The sequence below is a fragment of the Balaenoptera ricei genome, chromosome 10 (genome assembly GCF_028023285.1).
Source record: "Balaenoptera ricei isolate mBalRic1 chromosome 10, mBalRic1.hap2, whole genome shotgun sequence".
Lineage (NCBI taxonomy): Eukaryota > Metazoa > Chordata > Mammalia > Artiodactyla > Balaenopteridae > Balaenoptera > Balaenoptera ricei.
Window position 1 is genome coordinate 26,449,109 of NC_082648.1, and position 20,925 is coordinate 26,470,033.

Below are 20,925 nucleotides of genomic sequence, written 5' to 3' on the forward strand. Positions count from 1 at the left end.
CTGAGCACTGCTGCCCTCGCTGCAGAACAAGGCACACACTGGAGCTTTTGACGGGAAGGTGTGGGTGTGGGACTGGATGGGGAAAAAATCTAGCCAAGCTCTGAGGTCACCAAAGACAAAACCAAAGTCAAGTAGCTGGATAATTACTGGTTAAAAAGATAAGGTAAGGAGACAGTGTAAGCTAACGAGGAAACCCATCAGATTCTAAAAGTGGGTCTGCACAAGTTGGCCATAAGGACTTAGATGTATTAAAGAAATTCTCTATTCTGATTCTACCACTTAAAAAAAAAAAGGCAGAATGCCATTTTGTATTCTTTTTTACAGGGATGTTAATCAGACATCTGTGGCAAAGCATGCCGAAGTATACTGACCTTTTGGGAAGAAAGTCTCCATTTAATCGTAGGGACTAGCAATTTTTTTTTTAATTTACACAACATTACAAGGTAAGGAACAAAATCAAAGCAGAAAAACATTAAGTAGATTTTATAAACCAAAAGAGGGGTTGCGCTGGTCTAATAAATCAGAACAGTAAAGCGATAAAAGGAGATAAGGATCATACTCAAAAGGAACGTAAAAAATACACAGCTGAAACTGGGCAGCTTTTATTAAGAAGAAATACAGAACTTAGCTCAGTTAACCAGTTGTTTCAGGAGGACAGGATCTCAACCTTCAGTGTTTCCTGATTAAACTGACATTAGCTATGTGTCACTAAGTAGCTAGGACAGCCTCAATGAGCACCTCTCACTGCGCTTCACGACAAGGCAGCTAGGCCATCCTGCACCTCTTGTTGGGGCTTCTAGGGGTTTAGAAGAAAACAAACATTGCACAGATAAAAAAATCTTCTAAAGGTCTATGGGGTTCATTTCTTACAATTCTGAGAGCCGCTTTAAAATTAATGGCGTGTACAGCTCCTATGTGTCATTTTAAAAAAAGAAAGGGGTAGGAAACTGTCTTAAAGAGAAGACTTTCCATAGTAAGAATTACTCAGATAGTAAGAATTCCGCAATGTATTAAAATTAAAGCAACATGGTAGCATGTACACACTATACAAGCTCTATAGAGGAACTATATATGTGTGAAGGTGCTGGTGTGTCTAATTATCTACCCATCTACCTATTACTTACCCACCCACCTCTGGTGCAGTACTGTGTAACGGTTCAGAGCTTTGGGCTCTGGAGTGCGACTGGGTGTAAATCTTGGCTCTGCCTCTTTCTAGCTGTGTGACCTTGGGAAAGTTTGTTAACTTATCCATGCCTCTTCTACCTTCTATTTTCTCATCTATACAGTGGGGATATCGCTTGCTACTTCATGCAGTGGTGGTGGTGAAGTGATAGGAGGGTTAAATGAGCTAATGTATGTGAAGTACTTAGCATACTGCCCAACACATAGCAAGCACCCAATAAACAGGAGTCTCACAAAATTTGGTACGAAAGAAACCCAAGGGAGAGCTTTGGAAGGGGCATGATCTGGTATAATCTTTTCTAAATTCTTGCTCAACATATGACAAAGATAGGGAAAGTCAAGAACTGGCTTAATACCGTGTTCCAAGGCAAACTAAAATCTGGAATTTGCCGTCCTTCCCAATGTTCCTGGGCGCAGTATTAATAGCATTTACATAGTGGCAGAAGGTTTTGCAGGATGATTTCTGAATGAGGACATCATCTTCATTGTCTAGAATCTGGTCAGTTGTTTCAAAATAAGCAACTGCTCTCTCTGGAGAAGGAAGTCAGAGTCATATCACAATACACATAATACTTCAAATAAAAAAAGATGAATCACTTGGTTTATTCTGGAAATACTAACGACACTGCATTATAGCCAGTCCTAAAACCAAAACCATTACTTTATCACTGGTTTCACAATAAATTCTAGAGGCCCATGTTTCATGGTAGAACAATATGCTCCCAGGAGTTTATTTTCTAATCTAGACTGCATTCCAGACGGTTGGAAAGTTTACTCTCTTTAGAATACCTTCAAGAAATGGCAATTGACAGCAAAGAAAAAAAAACCCATGAACTTGTCTGTTAAGACTGGAGCCTTCTAAGAGTAAGTAGCAAAGACATGGTAGCCATTGAGGTGGCGCCCTTTGTTCTAGTTACAGAACGGCTGGCTAACACTGTGCAACAAAATTCTTGAAATGGAACTGCTTCAGTAAATCTGAGGAAGAGGGACTTCCCTGGTGGTGCAGTGGTTAAGAATCCGCCTGCCAATGCAAGGGACATGGGTTCAAGCCCTGGTCCGGGAAGATCCCACATGCCATGGAGCAACTAAGCCCGTGCACCACAACTACTGAGTCTGCGCTCTAGAGCCTGCGAGCCACAACTACTGAGCCTGCATGCTACAACTACTGAAGCCCGTGTGCCTACAGCCCGTGCTCCGCGACAAAGAGAAGCCACCGCAATGAGAAGCCCGCGTACCGCAACGAAGAGTAGCCCCCGTGCGCTGCAACTAGAGAAAGCCTGTGTGCAGCAACGAAGACCCAATGCAGCCAAAAATAAATAAATAAATTTATTAAAAAAAAAAATCTGAGGAAGAGTTATGTATATACATATCAGAAGCAGGAGCAGTAAGAGTCTATGCATTCCAAAAGAAAAAACAACAACCCACTCTAGGGGGCCTAGCTCTGTCAACTTTCCTTTCTTTGTCTAAAAGTTATTGGATAAAATCAACTACTTCATCCAGGCCTTATTTACAAACATGAAATGATTAATCTCCCTGTTAAAGAAACTGGGAATTGTAGAAGAAGCTGCATAGCAAGATAAAGAATACAAAGTTTAGCGAGCTAGAGCAGTGCATTCCAGTAGGACTTTCCATGATGATGAAAATATTCTACATCTGCAAGGTCCAGTTCTACAGCCACTAGTAGGGCTGGTGTGACTGAGGGAGTGAATTTTAAATTTAATTTAAATTAAGCCAATTTAAATAGCCACATGTGACTACTGGTTACCATACTGGACAGCACAGAACTAGAGTGATCCTTTAAAAACGTAGATTATATCATGTCACTCCTTAGCTCCAGGCCTTCCAAGGACTTCCCATCCCATTCAGTACAAAGAACAAAGTGCTTCCAGAGGCCTAGAAGGCCCTCCACAAGCGGCTCTGGCAGTAAACACCCTCTCCTCCGAATCCCAGCCCCTCTCCCTCACTCCGCTCCAGTCACACCGACATCCCTGCTGCCCCATGCAAGGCCAAGCACAGCCCCAGCCTGCTCTGCCGGGCGCTTCTCTCAGCCTCCAGCGCCCTCTTCCCCGTATTCACAAGGCTCACTTCCTTAAAGTCTTTGCTTAATGTTACCTTGTCAACAAAGTCTACAAGCACCCCAATTAAAAGAGTGCTCCCACTCCACTTCCTTTCACCTTGCTCCATTTTTCCGGATCAACAATGACCTTCTAATATATCAGATGAATTGCATATCTGTTATGTTTTTGTGTATTGTTTGCCCCTACCAGATTATAAATTTGTCAACCATAGGAATTTCTGTGTTTTGTTTACTTTTACCTTTATGTATATCTTGAACATATGTATATCTTGAGAATACTGTTTAGAATATTGTGGACATTTATATATATTTGTTGATTGAATGAAAAGCACAGATACTGCTTATTTGATATTTACTTTTAAAAACATACACCCTTATCAATAACTCTTATTCACTCAAATTCCTGAGTCTTCCTGAGTTTTCTAAGAAACATTCTGATGACCTTATAACAACATACACCAGCTTTAATTTACCTATGAAGTCCCAGATGAAGACGTTCTTGTGAAAGATGCGAGCAGATTTGAAGCCATGGTGGAAAACTTGCTCAAGTGCTGCAACTAAGCCACTCTCTCCACACAGCAACACAGTGAGGCTTCCTCTCTGTGGAGCGCAACACACAGTGCCGGAGAATAAGCTCTTGCTCGATGTTTAAGAAAAATACTAGAGGAACAAGTGCTGAGAGTAGCTATGAAGCATCTTTTGCAGCTATTAGAAAGCTTACAAATGAAAATTAAAGCACCTTTTATTGTCTTATGTATCATGTATAAAGCAGCTTTAAAAATCCTACCATATTAAGTTTTACAGCCCATCATACCTCTTTTTCAGGTTTGTGAAAATGTTTCACAATATTGTTCACAGCTTCTCCAATTCCTTCTTGGATCTGTCCAGCATTGGGTTCTAAAAAATAATCAATAATGGCTGAATTCTCATGCAAGGGAAATAAACCAAAGTACTACAGGACATCAACTGTGCCTGCCTGTGGTGGAAACACTTCACCAGAGCAGGCTGGCTTGTCAGGGTTCCATGAAACTTGCCTTGGCCAGTTTGGCCAAGGGAGAGGCATATTGGCACAATGGAGAAGAAACCAAGAGACCCCCAAGACTCAAATCCCAGCCTTACCACTTGCAATCCATAACCTTGGTCAAATTCTCTAACTTCCTCTGAGTCTGAGTTTCTTCAATCTAAAACAGGGAAAATACACACCTCTTGGGTCACAGGGAAAAGTGAATGAGATATTAGGTGTAAATCATCCGGCATGGTGCCTGTCACAAGGTGCTAGCTAGTCCTCAGATCTAAGGAGAGAGGTGGGAAAGACCCACAGCATCATTCCTCAGGTACCCCTTATCCCACCTACCTCCGAGTCCTTAGTAGGCACAGACCAAGGCTTCTGGAGCTCTGAATGTCTAACTTGGATCTTGTGCTTTGCTGTTGTCTTAAAAGTAAAGGGTATATGTTTAAAGATGCCAGGTACATGGGGACACCCTGCCTGAAGCCCAGAACTGTTTCTTTCTGGCTAGTTAGGCCATCTGGGCACTGCTTCATTCTCTCAGCCAGTACTTGCTTACCTAGGCCCCCTTCCTGAGGGAGAGCTTGGTGGGTTGCTTGAATGGAATCTAAAGCACCTTTGCCTCCCAAACCCCAAGAATGATTAAAAAAAAAAAAAAAGGAGAAAAAGACGGAAAAGAAAAAAAGGTGGTAAACAAGTTTCATCCATGGATAGAAGTAAGTAACAAGAGAAAAATTAAATAATTGGTCTTTTCTTGTAGTGATTAACTCTTAAATCAAACTCACATATCACACTATAAATGACATGCTATACAGTCTAGAATTTAAGAATCTTTAAATTCATACTGCTGGAGGATTTCTTGCATAAGACATTTTCCAGGTAAGACTCAAGTAAGTTTTTTCTATAGCAACGCAAAAAAATTGTTAAAATGGAAACCTCTTATAACTGAAGGACTGATACTGTGTCATCTCCAGCTCCTAGTAATTTTTTTACTTGTACCTTTCTCTTTTAAACATGAAGATCTATTTTGAAAGCTTTTATTCATTTCGAATGAACCCTGTGCTGATCAGCATTATTTTGAAACCAATTTGAAGTGTTTAGTTCTCTAAATATCACCTTGCACACACTGTGAAAAAAACACCACGGTACCCATCTCTCAGTTTCACGTTATTTAAATTTTTCTGCTTATTGAGAAAGAAAATATGACCAGAAGTGGGGGATAAGGCCTCTCAAAACATTAATACCCCATGAAATTGGACTGATTCACAAGTTGTAATAATTTGGAAGGACTGAACTGAAATCCACTTTTTAATTTTAAATCAGCATAGTTGAGGTATTACATACAATAAATTCACCAATTTTAAGTGTGTAATTTGATGAGTTTTGACAGATGTATAGACATATAACCATCACTATAGACATAATATAGAAAACTTCCATCAACCCCAAAAGTTCCCCCATTCCCCTTTTCAGTCAATCCCCTTCCCCAGCTCATAACCCCTGTCAACTGCTGATCTGCTTTTCATCGTTATTATATTGCCTTTTCTAGAATTTAATACAAATGGAATCATATAGTGTCTGGTCCTTTGTGTCTGGTTTCTCTCACCTGGCATAATACTTTTGATTCATCCATGATGTTAGATATATCCACAGTATTGCTGAATAGTATCCCACTGACTAGATATACTACTATCTGCTTCTCCACTCACCAGCTGGTGGACACTGGGGTTGTTTCCATTTTGGTTATTATGAATAAAGCTGCTAGCAGCATTTGAGTACAAGTCTTGGTATAGATATATGTATTTATTTCTTTTGGGTATATATCTAGAGTGGGACTGCTGGGTCAAGTGTATGGATAGTATATGTATATCTTTAAAAGAAATTGCCAAATGGTTTTTCCTTTTGCATTCCCACTGGCAATATATGAGTATTCCACTGTTCTCTATCCTTATTTTAGCTATTCTAGTGTGTGTGTGTGTTAAATTTACTTCTGAAGGCAGAGAAGAATTATGAATACAGGGAATCATTTGAGAAAGAATAAGGGAGATTTTTAGACTGTATCATTCTAATAGTTAATATATTACTATGTACTAAGAAATGGATATGGAATAATAATATCTAAGGAAGCTGCTTTGTTAGTTAACTAAGGACCTCTTAGGTACCTCTTATTCTACTCATGGTTACTGTCTATAAACTGAAATAAAACCACTTCACTGATAAACTTCTGTGATTTTTCACTAAATCATACTGCCTCTTTATTAGTTTTCTGTGGTTCTGGTACTAGGTTACCACAAATTTGGTAACTTAAAAAAGCAGAAATTTATTCTCCCACAATTCCAAAGGCAGAAGTCAGAAATCAGTATCACCAGGCAGAAATCAAGGTGTGGACAGGGCTGCACTTCCTCTGGAGGCTCAGTGGAAGAAGCTGCTCCTTGCCTCTTCAAGCTCTGGTGGCTCTGGCATTCCTTGGCTTGTGGCCGGATCACTTCAATTTCTGCCTCCATCTTTCTATTGTCTTCTCCTCTGTGTGTGTCTAATTTCCTTTTGCCTCCCTCTTATAAGAATACATGTGATTGCATTTAGGGCCTACCTGGATAATCCAGGATAATCTCCCCATCTCAAGTTCCTTAACGTAATTATATTTGCAAAGAGCCTTTTTCTAAATAAAGTAACATTTACAGATCCCAGGGATTAAAATCTGACACCCCTGGGAGACATTATTCAGCCTATTAAAGACCACATTAGTATAAATTAGAAGTTTATTGTACTATTCAAAATGGCATATGAACATAGTATCCTATCCACAGAATTCACTATTTTATAGTATTTTGTTTTATCACTTCTACAGGAAGTTGGGGGTGGGGTAGGGAGAGGAATTTTTAGAATTCCTCTTAGAAAAAGGGGCTCTGGATAACTAGATGTGGGAGTACTGTAACATGTAACTGTCCTTATTCCTCCTTTAAGTTTCAGGCAAGATATTATTTATTCATACTTCCAAAGCTTAATTAAAACAGAAGCATGCAATTTTTGTTGGATTTTAACATCTAAATTCTTCAGGCTTTTAATTATTTGTTAATGTCCTGCTTTATTTTTCCCCCTTTTTTCTCTCCCCATTCTTTTTTTTTTTTTTTTAATTTATTTACTTTATTTTATTGGCCTTGTTGGGTCTTTGTTGCCACACGTGGGCTTTCTCTAGTTGTGATGAGCGGGGGCTACTCTTCGTTGTGGTGCGCAGGCTTCTCATTGCGGTGGCTTCTCTTGTTGCAGAGCATGGGCTTCAGTGGTTGTGGTGCGTGGGCTTCAGTAGTTGCGGCACGTGGGCTCAGTAGTTGTGGCTCGTGGGCTCTAGAGCGCAGGCTAGGTAGCTGTGGTGCACGGTCTTAGTTACTCCGCGGCATGTGGGATCTTCCCGGGCCAGGGCTCAAACCCGTGTCCCCTGCATTGGCAGGTGGATTCTTAACCACTGTGCCACCAGGGAAGCCCTCTCTCCCCACTCTTAAAGCCTTCCTCTCAAATTAATTTTCCTCAGCTTTTTTCTTTTCAATCTCCTTACCGTAATTCATTAATACAACAGTTTTCTATGAAATGGCTACATGATGCCTGCAACATGACACACTGGAAAATAAAAAAAACTATTTACTGGTAGTTTTTCCCGTCAGTGAGGTGATGCTTAGTCTCCTGGCCGTGGTGGGTGATTTCTGCTGGGGTGGAGTCCGACACTGCTTCACCAGGTCCTCATCTGCTGCTGTCGTCATCAGTTCTCCAATGAGAATTCTCTCCAGGCTTCCATCATCAATGCCTTTCCCCAGCCACCGCCCGCATGGGAACCTGGTAGGACAGAAACACACTTCAGAATCACCAATATCTTACTAGCTTTAATTAGAATTTTTAAATGGCACCATGGGTGAAGCCCATCATTTTAGTGCCTGTGGGTTGCTTTTTTCATTATGAAAAATTTCAAACACGTAAAAAAGCAGAAAAGTATAAGAGACACCCATATTCTTATGACTTAAACATAACATTTTGCCATATGCTTCATTGTTATTTTTTGTTAAAAGTATTTTAAAGTAAATTACAAACAACAGGACATTTTACTCCCAAGCACTTTAGAATGAGTCTCTGAAAACTAAAGATATTCTCTCTTATATAAAGAGAATAAATTGTTATCACCAAATTAAAATAATTCTTTAATATTTTCTCATACCTCGTCTGTATTAAAATTCTGGGGTTAGGTTCAACAACAATATCTTCAAACTAGATGTTAACGTGGGAGTTAAGTTATAGGAGAAAAGAGGAGAATGCTCTCAAAGAAGAGTGCTGGCTTTGCCGGGAGCATCTGAAAGAGCTTTCCTCTTACTGATATTATTTTAAGCTTCTTTTTTGTGTCCTTTTTTTATCAGACTTCCACCAATCTTTTTCAACATTTGTGGACTAAGCATTAGCAGCAAACACAATCAGTTTCTTAAAAGTATTTTGGGGCTTCCCTGGTGGCGCAGTGGTTGAGAATCTGCCTGCCAATGCAGGGGACACGGGTCCGAGCCCTGGTCTGGGAAGATCCCACATGCCGCGGATCAACTGGGCCCGTGAGCCACAACTACTGAGCCTGCGCGTCTGGAGCTTGTGCTCCGCAACAAGAGAGGCCGCGATAGTGAAGAGGTCCGCGCACCACGATGAAGAGTGGCCCCCGCTTGCCGCAACTGGAGAAAGCCCTCGCACAGAAACGAAGACCCAACACAGCCAAAGATGAATAAATAAATAAATAAAGTAGGTGACTTAAAAAAAAAAAAAGTATTTTGGAGACAATTTTGTATTCGGAACAAAATAACACAATTTTGTTATGACATAAACAAAAACAAAACAACCCAAAAAACTAAACTAAAATTCAGAAGGCAGCGGGAAAGCTTTGGAATGAAAACAATTCTCAAACCTTTTCTTGTCTAAAGAGTCTTAAAAGAAGTCTGAGCTCCCAAGGACATTTACTTACCTGTATGTATGTCCTGTGATTTCATTTCTGACCATGACACAATCCACTAGCCATTTGGCTAACAGTCCTGAGTTATCGTGACCAATCTGAACAGTAGTCAGCTTCCCCAGGTTCTGGCACTGCAGGGACAGGACCACAGGTTACTCAGTACCTGATCCCTTCCTGCTACCTCTCAGCTTTAGCAGTGGCGCCATGATTCCACCCAATTTAACAACTGCAGAGGACCCACTCTGCATAATGTGTTCTGCTGTGCACTAGAGAAAAATATTCACATCTAATAGATCCCTTCTAATGAGACAGGAGACACAGGAACATTAACTGTCAAATGAGGGGGACTGCACAATGCCCTAGAGTAGAGATGTAAACAGGTACTTGAAGAACACTGGGGAAAGAACAAAGATTTCTAATTGGAGAACCCAGAAACACTGCAGAGTCAGTCATTTGTGCCTATGAAGGATGAGAAGGATCCCAAGAAGTGGGAAAAGGATGCTATTTAGATTTAGTTACAGAGAGGTCAGAGAAACAACTATAGATACAAAATATCACCAACATGACTACTTTTCTGCTTCTAATAAAATACTAAGGCAGAACTGACTTCAAACCTCACCTAGAAGTCTTTGAAGCTATTGTTAAAAAGAAAAAAAAAAAAGCATGGTTATTAGCGTCCTTCCTGACCCTTTGTGGACAAGTACAAAAGAAAGCGATGATAATAGGAATGGTGAAAATAAATGTCAACTAAATTCTGACTTTTAAATTCTGATAAAAGATCATAGACCCCAACTGACTATGTATGGTTGGGAACATCAGAGCTATGAGTTCTCATAGCTCTGATGTTACTAGCTTTAATTAGATGCTAGTATCTTTGACGTCTTTGAATCACAGCGATCTAGGTGAGGGAGGATGGCATCTTGAATTAGTTGTGGCAGCAGAGATGGAAAGAAGTAGGCAGATGTGAGAGTCTAGAAACAGCAATGATGGGACTTATAATGCAGTTTATGTTCCGTACTTGGTAGTCAAAGAAAAGCCAAGGATTTTAATCTTTTATATACAGATGGCTGTGACTCCACTAGATAGATGGTGTCAAAATAAGCTCTTGGGCAGTGTTATGACTCTGAGTGGAAACTGCTATTCCTAGACTCCAAGGAACATGAGAACAGGACATTTCAGTTAGCACCACTTCCCTCCTGAAACAAGAACAGCTGTTTGTCTTCTTCCTGCGTGCCAGGATCAACCAGCATGTGGGCTCAAAAGTATGGAAGTACTTCACCAGGTAAAACCTGAAAACTGACTACCATAGTGAAAGGTATATTTTTGCAAAATCACTTTATAAATATCACCACGTGGTCTAAAAACCAAAAGCATGGATAGCAGCTCCCCTGTCCCTTTGTCTAGGTTCAGGCAGGGTGAATTTACCGTTTGGAAGAGAACCACTGTGGGGAAAGCATTTACTTGAATGTTCTCTACTTGCCAGGTTCTGTGCTAGGCACTGGGAATTATGGAATAGGACCTGGCAAAGCCCCAAAGTGCACCATTATGAGTGGAAAAATAGAGCTTAACAATTAAAATAACAATAAAAATACAAAAATTCATGTGTTCAAGACAACTTTAGGTATATAATCCCAAAAATGATCCTGCATGCTTAATTACTCCTTTATATTATTTGACTCAAGGAAAAATGAAAAAGTGAAACTGGCATCATTGTGTAGAACTATGTATGACACTTTGTGCTAAGAAAGGTTTTAGCTGAACTTACTTCAAAAGTCATTTCGAGGAGATTTTTGGGAATCTGCATTACTCCCGTGTCTCCTAGTTCTCCTGATACACAGATCCAAGGGTTCGATGTGATGATTGCATTGCTTAGCTTTTTAATGGGAATGATCACTGACCTATACGGAATCACTGAAAGAAAAATGCTGAAATTAATACAAAATTACAATAAAATTCTCCTGATAACAAAACAAATATATATTAAGAACTCGGTTGGCTTTCACAGATAATGTTTTTTAATGATCTATCAAGATGTACTTAAACAAAAAGATAGATCATAACCTCCCCCAGTCTAGAAAGATGAGTTCTGGTTTATAAGCCAAAAGTCCAAATATTTGTGGTTTCCACACATATACATCACCATGTGTACATGACATGCTTATCATCACCACTACATTTATAAACAATGTCAGGCATTAGCACCAGAATCTCTGAGGACATAAACAGTGACTGTGCTATATAGTATTTTCATTGTTTTAATGTTTTTATTAATTTTGTTCCAGAATCGAGTATAAATGAGCATGGTTACTGGTATGGTTTCATATAAAAAAAGGTGGTAGATGACTTCTTGGATAGTATCCTCTTGTTGCTGATTTTCTTGGCCAACCCTTAAAAGCACTGCACTTCAGAACTTTCCCATCCCAGTTTTACAGTCCAATAGGCAAAGCCAAGAATAATAAACAACAGCACCTCCATTCTGGATGTAATATGAAGTCTATAAACTACAACTTGGAAAGGTGACTCATGTGCAAGTGGTGCCCCAGGGAAAGAATCAGGATATGGAAACGGATCTGTAAGAAATCTTTCCCCTCTGAAGGCTCTTCAAAAGGCACACCACTAGATGTCACTGTCCTATCACCGTCCTTTGCTCAAATGTGTAAACCACACAGGCATTACACATACCTCCATTTCCTTTAAAAAATGGGGATGGCTCAAACACATTAGCATATTTTTATCCCTCAGAGCCATACTTTTTTTTTTTTTTAAAGCAGGGTAGAATCAATATTTTGGTTGGTATTCTCAGGATTTCTGTTCATTCAGTCACAAGAGAGCTAACAGAAAGCCCTCCTTGAAAGAACTACACGTAGAATTAAAAACATTTACTGGACAAGAGGCTCAGATACAGCCTCACAATAGGAGCTCGTGTTTCAATGTGCTCTTAGATGAGCAAAATGAATGGGATAAATGGTTCATTTCCCTAACTTTACATAGACGACTTTCTGTTGGGTGAATAACCTCCCTTTCTGTCCTTTTTATTTTGGCTGAAGGAAAGGAAAATGTCAGAGGAAAGGCCATACTTTCATGGTTTAGTAATCATGAGACTCAAATGATTTTTGAAACTGAAAGCAGAAGAGGTTAGTGCAAGATGTTATTTTAGGTGCCAGAGGCTACTTTCATTTCTTTCACTGACAGGATTAGAAAAGCTACAGAAAAAGGCCTCTTTAAGGTCAGCAGTTCTGTGGCTGCAAAGGGCTCACAGATGCACAACAATGATTTCATAAAGTAGAAAAAGAGCAATATTATTAAACTCAGAATATTTATTTCATGAAGTATTTCGATTCCTCTAATTGAAAGAGTTCCTCAGATGAAGAGAAATCTGCATATATGGGGAGGAACTTAGGATCCTAACTCTCTCTGCTATTTCTTCTCTTTCAAAACTGTATATAACACCTTAGTTTCTAGTAAACTAATAGTAGCTTGAAAGACAATACAGGTTGGCCCAATAACCATTCCAACTCCATTTTCCCCTTGTCTGCCTCTACCAGAGACTCTGAAGGCCAAAACCTACACAATTGTGCCCAGTGAAATATTGGTGATATTTATTGAGATTTCTTAGAAAACTATGTTTTTCTGGCACAGATTCTAACTCCTCTTCCTTGGCACTCCTTCCCTCTTCGGGCTGGAGGGTAGACTGAGAACAGCCATCGCTGGAGGCGATTAGCACGCACTGATAACTGTCAAAGGGCCTGGGTCCGTGATAGCACTGTGGACTGCCTACCCCAAGACTTATCACTGTATAAGAAAATTAAAACAACCGATTTCTTTAAACTACTATTTTCCAAGCTTCTGATACTTGCAGCTGAATAAAACTCCTGATACAAGTAAAAATTCTCCAAAGTAGGGAAGGGGACCCACTGCAACAGAATAAATGCTGTAATTCAATTTATCAAAAACACATCTCTAATCATCATTTCCTCCCTCTATAGACCTACAACACCCAGCAAGATCCTGAAGTCTTTCTGAATCTTCAAAGTTTAATGATGTTCAGTTATATGTTTATTATCATATACTGATTCTTTGAATTTATGTGTTTCAGGTAAGATATTGGAATATTTGTTTAATAAAACATTTTTCTTTACATCCATCCCAATTGGGTTTCCTGGGAAGCAGACTCTGAGTCAGAAATTAGCATGCAGAATGTGAGGAAGAAAGCAGGATGCGCTGAGGCAGAAACTGAGCTCTGATGATGTGAGTGCTCAGCTGGTCCCACAGTGAGTTCTGGGACAGCCCATGGGTCAGGCAGGGATGCTGGCCAGCTCTGGTAGGAGGGATAGCTTCAGGTAAGGTAGTTTTCTTTGGTGAGACACTCCCCACAGGAGCTGACAGCTGAGGGTGGTCTTCCAGCAGCATCTCCGGCTGCTGGGGCATAACCTTCGTTCATAAATGGAGATGGGGTCGGGCGGGGTGGGTGGGTGGATGTCGCAGTGTCTGACTCACTGTACTGTGATATGTCTCGTTTTAAAAAATATAAACTCTTATTCCATTAGTCATCTGAGCAACTCTTCACTTAACAGTCAATTCTCCAGACTTACTGATAGTGGTGAACACACTGGTGAAGCAGAAATAGTCCACAGCATTGAGGGAAAGAAGATGGTAAAGAAACTGCTCTCTTTCTTCTTCACAACGTAGAAAAGCATAACGTTTATAAAGCTTCCTAGGAAAGGGTAAGACAAGCACAAAATAATAGTATAGTATATTTTTCATTATGTCTTCCACTAAAAATAAACATCTCCACTTAGACAAACTATAGGTAGAAACTTTAATCTAGAAAGAACAGACAATTCACAAAAATGAACACATATACAGTTAATAATACATTTAAATCTACTTAGTAATTAAAGAAACAACCTGCCGTGAATCCATTTTGTCTCTCAAAGTAATAAAGATTTAAGAGTGATGACCGCTGCTGATGGGGGGTGGGGGTTGGCAGTGAATAATAGAAAGTGGAACTGAAAATTTCAGAAAAGCAATTTGTTGGTAATAATTATTTTGAACCAATCATATTCTTTGACTCATTAATTTTACTTTAAGGACTCAGTCCTAGGGATATAATATGAAATGTGGGCAAAGATTTACTCACAAATGTCCACTTGAATATTATTTGTAAAAGTAAAAATATATCATGGTATACCCATTAAAAATAAAGTTTAGGAAGAGTTTTAACAAAAACAAAACTACTACTCCCAAAAATAATAAATAACTTTTTATTAAGCACTTACATTTAAGTATTTTTTAATTATTAATATATTTAATTCTCGTGACCACGTATGAGGTAAGTCTATTAGCATCCTCCTTTTATAGATGAGGAAAACAGAGATACAGTGAAGTTAAGTATCTTGTCTACGGCCATTCAAATAGTGAATAGTAAAGGTAGTATTTGAACACAGGCATTCAGATTTCAGAGGCTAAAACCCTTATGATATAGAAAATGTTATGGTATAATATTAAGCTAAAAAAAAGATGATGCTGAATTGCAAATATAGTATAATCTTAACTAAGAGAACATGTACAGAAGTAGAGTAGAAAACATGTGAAATACTTAGTAGTCACCTTTATGTAGTAAGATTTTAAATGATTATCATTTTCTTCTTTGTACTTTGGCCACAAAGGGCAAGTGACTTACGGGTGGGGATAAGGTGTGGGGAGAGTAATCAGTTTTAAGAGAACAAGGTCAGGTTCAGACTGTACTTCACATCACGCACTCTTTATCAAACCTATTCTTTGGACATTAAGACTCATCCTAAAATGCTCCAGAGAGTAACTTAACCCAACAGTGATATGTACAAACACAAAATCACAAAAAGAACTGGGTTTTGGTGGCATTCCAACACTGTCATGTTTGAGGTCTCTGTTGAATTCTTTGCATACCTTTGGTCTAGAGAACTCAAAGTCCTCAACCTTCAAATTAGTTCTACTATACATATTAGCTGGATGATGCATTTCATCCAAGGTTTCTTGATGGCGTAAAGGGAAACCTATCAAAACAGTTAACAATTAACTAATATGCACTTGATTGGTTTCCTGGCTCTAAACTACTAAATGTAAGTATTAGCAAGACTCTCAGAGAAGCCCTTTCCTGTGGACTTTTAAATTTTTTTGCCACTCCTGGTTTTGTTGTGATCTTTACAATATGATATACAGTTTACATAAATTCAACCCATCTTTTGGATGTTACTATCAGCCTGTGGGACTATTAGCTTTTGTTCTGAACAGAGTAGCACAATCTGCCCTTTGGCTTTGAAATCTGTACCCTCCCAGATATAATCAAATAGGAGGTCATGACACAGAGTTTCTGAAGCATGTGCCTGTTAGAAAGGAAGAGTTCATGTGCACAGGAGTCAGCAACTCATGCTGGAGAAGCCAGCTTGTCAGCCTATGCAATTTATTTTGTAAGCACACAGGTCACAGAAACAGAAATGCCTCAAGAGGCCATCTCTTACTTTGTGAGCAGTTGGTTAGAGAGCAACTGCTTGAGATGCTGGGACAAGAGCTTCTTTTCTAGAGACAATCTTATCCATGCTCGAGCTCGTCCGACATCAGTCTTGATCTCACTCATGTTTTGAATATGCCTAAAGAATAGTAAAACAGCAAAGATGTAAATCCTAAGGCTAAACTTGAACTGGAAAAGCAATGAAGAGTTACAGCACCTTGCACAGAAAAGTTATTTTATACTTAGAGGAAGCAACAGGCAACACACAATTTATGTTGATTAAACTTCAAGTGTTCCACCTGAATCATGAAATTAGTCCAACATCAGAATTACCATTACAACAAGAGCACACAGGCAATATCCTAAGATAAAGCATTTAACACTCATTCACTCTTTCAGGTTTTATTTATTCTTGTTTCAGGCTCATAGATATCTATAAACTGGCACTTGGTTATTCCTGATACTCAGAAAAATAAAAGCAATAAAACAGGCTGAATATTCAAGTTCTTATTCAAAATAATTGTTCTACAGTTGAAGTATCTGCTACAACTTTAATCCACTGAATCATTTTTCAAATTGCCCTGACAACATATGGAAAATATGAAATCGCATTTTCTATGGCATTAGAATACAAGCTGTACTGTACTAATAAATTCAAAATTCTTAAAAATTTGAGAGACTTAGGAAATTGTGTGGCCACAAACAAACTGTGTGGTCAACCCCCAAATGAATGTTACATATATGTATATATTAGTATTCTGTGTAGAAGTTGATGCCATATCCAGCAGGACTGAATTTATCTTCCTAATGATTTTCCTCCTAAGGAGAAAGAAGGATTGAGCAGGAAGGACAAGCCTAAGGGACAGGATAATTATAGAACCACTACAATGACTCACTGAAAAGTCTTTGTGATTGTGACCCACCATCCCTTCCTTTGATTTTTTTTTTTTTTAATGTACAGAATGACTCATCTCAGCTGTAATAAATATTGCAACAAACCCTTTTCTCTGATGATTCCAAGCATTCAGAATAAGGAATATCCTCCCAGTAAAACACACACATTCTCTTTCCCCACCCCAGTTTTATTGAGATATAATTGACACACGGCACTGTATAAGTTTAAGGTGTACAACATAATGATTTGACTTATACAGGTCATGAGGCCTATCACTGCCCCTCCCTGTAGCCCCTAACTCCAGGCCTCTGGAAGGAGCCAGGACAGATGAAGAGCCACTCTCCTTCCTTCCACTGGGGCTCAGTCTTGTGGACAGAAGCTGGCTCAGTGGTGGCGGGGGATGGTCACAGCACGACTCTCCAAGGCTTGGTGGTTGAGGAATGTAGCTGGGCCCAAGGTAGCAGTGGCACAAGGTGGCCTAGGCCCAGGGCTGGTAATGTGAGGCTGAAGTTTATGGTCCCGAAGTCCTCCTGAAGTGGGGTCAGATGGTGGGAAGGACAGAGAGACAGGGCCAAGGTGGGTGGGAGTGGGGACCAGGTGCTCAGGGCTCAGAGCTTGTGGGAGTTCACTCCTGGTAGGTCCCCTTGTATGGGAAGCCCACTCTCTTCATCAGCTCGTCTGCCTCTGTGGGGCCTCAGCTGCTGCAGACGTAGGGGATGGGCTGGGGCTACTCCCATTCGATCTGGTGCAGCAGCGGTGTGAAGATGCACCAGGCCTGCTGGAGCTCATCACTGCACATAAAGTGCGTCTGGCTCCCACAGAAGATGTCCAGGATGAGGCGCTCATATGCATCTGGGAGCTTCACGTTCTTGTATCTGCTGCCATAGGTCAGGCTCAGCACCGACTCCTCATGGTTGAAGAACATGCTGGGCTTCTTGGTCATCATCTTGGTGTACACGGCCTCGTTGGGCTGCACGCGGATCACCAGCTCACTGCTCTTGCACTGCTGCTGGAAGATGTCACCGGCCACGTCTCAGAACTGCAGAGGCACCTCAGCTTTGTGCTCATTCAGGGCTTTGCCATAGCGCAAGATGAAGGGCACCCCGTCCCACCTCTCATTCCCCACGTAGAGGATGACAGCTGCAAAGGTGGCGGTGGTGGAGCCGCAGGGCACCATGGGGTCGTCCAGGTACGCTTTGGTGGCCTCACCTTCTCCGTTGGGTTCCCCACGTACTGGCCCAGGACCACACTGCTTGCCTGCACCTCTGAGATACATTTCAACACCTTGACCTTCTCATCACGGACGTCATCTGAGTCGGTGGAGACGGGCTTCTCCTTGGCCACCAGACACACCATCTGCAGGATGTGATTTTGCATCACGTCCCGGATGATCCCAAAGTCACTGAAGTAGCCCCAGCAGCCCTCAGTGCCAAAGGACTCCTTGAAGGTGAGAATGACGTAGGACATGTTGTCACGGTTCCAGATGGGGCCGAAGATCCTGTTGGCAAACCTCAGCACCATGAGGTTCTGGACCATCTCCCTGCCCATGTAGTGGTCAATGCGGCAGATTTGGTCCTCGTGAAACAGGGAGGAAGTGTGGTTGGAACTCTGCAGGTACCTCCCAAAGGGCTTCTCCATAATGATACAGTTCCAGCCTATCTGGCTCATGCAGGTCTTGTGGATGTTCTTGGTGACAGCCTGATAGACTGTGGGGGGCAAGGCCAGGCAGAAGAGGTGGTTGGCCTACGTACCCTGGTGGAGGGTGTTCGTGTGGCTGTTGAGGCGCTCATAGGAGGCCACATCATCATACTGGCCGGTCACATAGGAGTTGCGGGCAAAGAACTCCTCCAGCGTGGTCCTCTCCTCTGGGGTAGCTTTGATGAATAGCTCGCTCCACTTGCGTGTATTGGCCACTGTGAGGTGGGAGAGGGCGTAGCCCATGATGAAGGTATCTTCTGGCAGAAGGTCATCCCAGAACAGCCACCAGATGGTGACGTAGATCTTCCTCTTGGCCAGGTTGCCGGATGCGCCCATGATGATGAAGATATGTGTATCAGACTGGTGGAAGGAATCACTTTGGTACAGCTCTTCCCGTAGTATCCGGCACACCTGGGTCTGGTTCAGAGCCACCTGCTCTGCCATGATGCTCTCTGCGCCGGTTGCCGGGCCGCGGGTCCCCTGTGGTCCCCAGCGCTGCTGGTCCATGTCCTGGATGCCTCGTGAGTGCCCGTGCATCTCCATACTGTTCGCACAGGTCCACATCCCCGACCCACCCAGCCCCTGCAATTTGGCTTTCTCACCAGCCCTGGGCGGAAGGGCTCCACTTCTGCAGTGTGGTCACGCCCCTTGACCCCATTTGTAGGCGGGCCTTCTGCAGCCCCACCCCCTCGCCTCCTCGCCCCCTGGCCATTGGTCACCTGCTCAGGTCAAACAAGCCCCATTAGGCAGCCTCGTTGTGGCTCCTCCCCCAGCAGGGGCACGGTGGCTCGGCTGGCTGCTCGGGCTTCCGGTCTGGGGCAGCCTCCCTCGCATCTGATCAAACACTCTTGATAAAATGTAAAGCATTATCACATCCCACAAGTGAGGCTTAAAGAGATGGCTTGAAAACGAGTCAGAATGAGGAAATAAAAGAAAATTCTGTTGCCGTTTCGTTAACCAACCTCACCTCTAAGAATTTTTTTCAGAAATTATGACAGACTTAATTTATCTTTAAAGGGCTAATACCATTACACATGGTCGTGAACGGAGAAAGCTGGTGTCAGGCAAGTCCCGCTTCGACCCTGGTTCTGGTGGTGGTGGCAGTGGTGGGCGCTGGACGACCCACACGGGCACCTCCAAAGTGAGCCTAGGAAACAGCACTGGCTGTTCCTCAACTACTGACATTGACCAAATGATGACACAGTTGACTAAAAGCAACAAGGGGGAAATGCTCAGGTATTTACCACTTAAAGTTCCACAGTATGTACAAGGTCCCCCCATGAGCGCAGTGCCAGGTTAGAGCTCACATGATCCAGGAATACCAAGTTGATCAAAGTGTATCCACCAGAAATGAATCTATATGAGGTTTGGTAAGTACGTATGTTGTATAATCTTTCCCTAAGTATTCTTCCTACTCTAAAACAGTAAAGTCTACTGAAATTAGTTTCATACTGGTCTTAGGCATCTGGAGACATGATAGGTGAAGAATGTCAAAATGGGAAATAATTATTTGAAAAACAATGTTATGTTAAAGGAAAATGGGAAGGATTGGAATACACAAAGTGAAACCTCTTTTATTTAGGTGGCTAGCAGCATTCCCATCATAAAAATGTTTGCACTAATTTTTGTTTGTTTGTTCTTTTGTGTTCTTTTTGGCAGGAAGCATGGGAATCAGGAGATGAGGCCACCAGATTCTTCTCCTCAAGCCCCTTGTTCACTGGCACCAGGGAAATTACTCTGCCTAAAAGATTGCCGCCTAATGTAATTCCTTTGTTCCAGAATATTCAAAAGCTCACGGGATATAGCCTGAACTGCTCAGGCTGGCATTCAAGGCCCATTACCCCTTGGCCTCAACATATTTTCCTATTAAAAAATTCTATTCCGGGCTTCCCTGGTGGTGCAGTGGTTGAGAATCTGCCTGCCAATGCAGGGGACACGGGTTCGAGCCCTGGTCTGGGAAGATCCCACATGCCGCGGAGCAACTGGGCCCGTGAGCCACGATTGCTGAGCCTGCGCGTCTGGAGCCTGTGCTCCGCAACAAGAGAGATCACGATAGTGAGAGGCCCGCGCACCACGATGAAGAGTGGCCCCCACTTGCCGCAACTAGAGAAAGCCCTCGCACAGAAATGAAGACCTGACACAGCCATAAATAAATTAAAAAAAAAAAAAAAATTATATTCCAAGCAGTTAACTTATAAGACTCTGTATTTTATTACCTGAAATACTTACTCTCTTCTAGCTTCCTTATTTGATTCTATTCATGTTTGAAATCCCAGCTTCTTCTAGAAAGCTTTCCTTGACCATGAGAGCCTTCAATGACCTCTCTAATTTATGGAATTCTATAGTCTGATTTGCATTTATTGTGCACTACTACTTTTATCATTTTCTTTTGGTATACATTTTTCTCAGCTTGACAAAAGCTCCCTGAGAATGAGAAGCCCAATACTTCTTACTAGCCTTGAATCCTTCTTTGCTCCCTATAGGGCCTAGTGTATATAAAAAGCTAAAAAAATTCTGTTGCTTTGTAAATCTATATCTAATTTAATGCTTTAAAACAATTTATATGTGTTGTGTTATTAAACTTTAAATCTATTAAAATTTTTTC

The 20,925-nt window shown here is 41.3% G+C and overlaps 1 protein-coding gene across 4 annotated transcripts in view; it reads right to left on the reverse strand.

The window, feature by feature from the left end:
- DENND5B (DENN domain containing 5B) overlaps positions 1-20,925 on the reverse strand; it is a 214,622-nt gene that overhangs the window by 5,051 nt on the left and 188,646 nt on the right. For all 4 annotated transcript variants that reach the window (XR_009505338.1, XM_059935599.1, XM_059935600.1 and 1 more), the window contains 8 exons: positions 15,738-15,866; positions 13,830-13,951; positions 11,003-11,148; positions 9,250-9,368; positions 7,906-8,093; positions 4,074-4,156; positions 3,733-3,859; positions 1,539-1,713 (listed from right to left, as the gene is read on the reverse strand). Coding sequence is in view for 3 of the 4 variants with exons in the window: in XM_059935599.1 (XP_059791582.1) it covers positions 1,539-1,713; positions 3,733-3,859; positions 4,074-4,156; positions 7,906-8,093; positions 9,250-9,368; positions 11,003-11,148; positions 13,830-13,951; positions 15,738-15,866 (1,089 nt within the window). In the remaining variant the exon portion in view is untranslated. The remainder of the gene's footprint in view (positions 1-1,538; positions 1,714-3,732; positions 3,860-4,073; positions 4,157-7,905; positions 8,094-9,249; positions 9,369-11,002; positions 11,149-13,829; positions 13,952-15,737; positions 15,867-20,925) is intronic.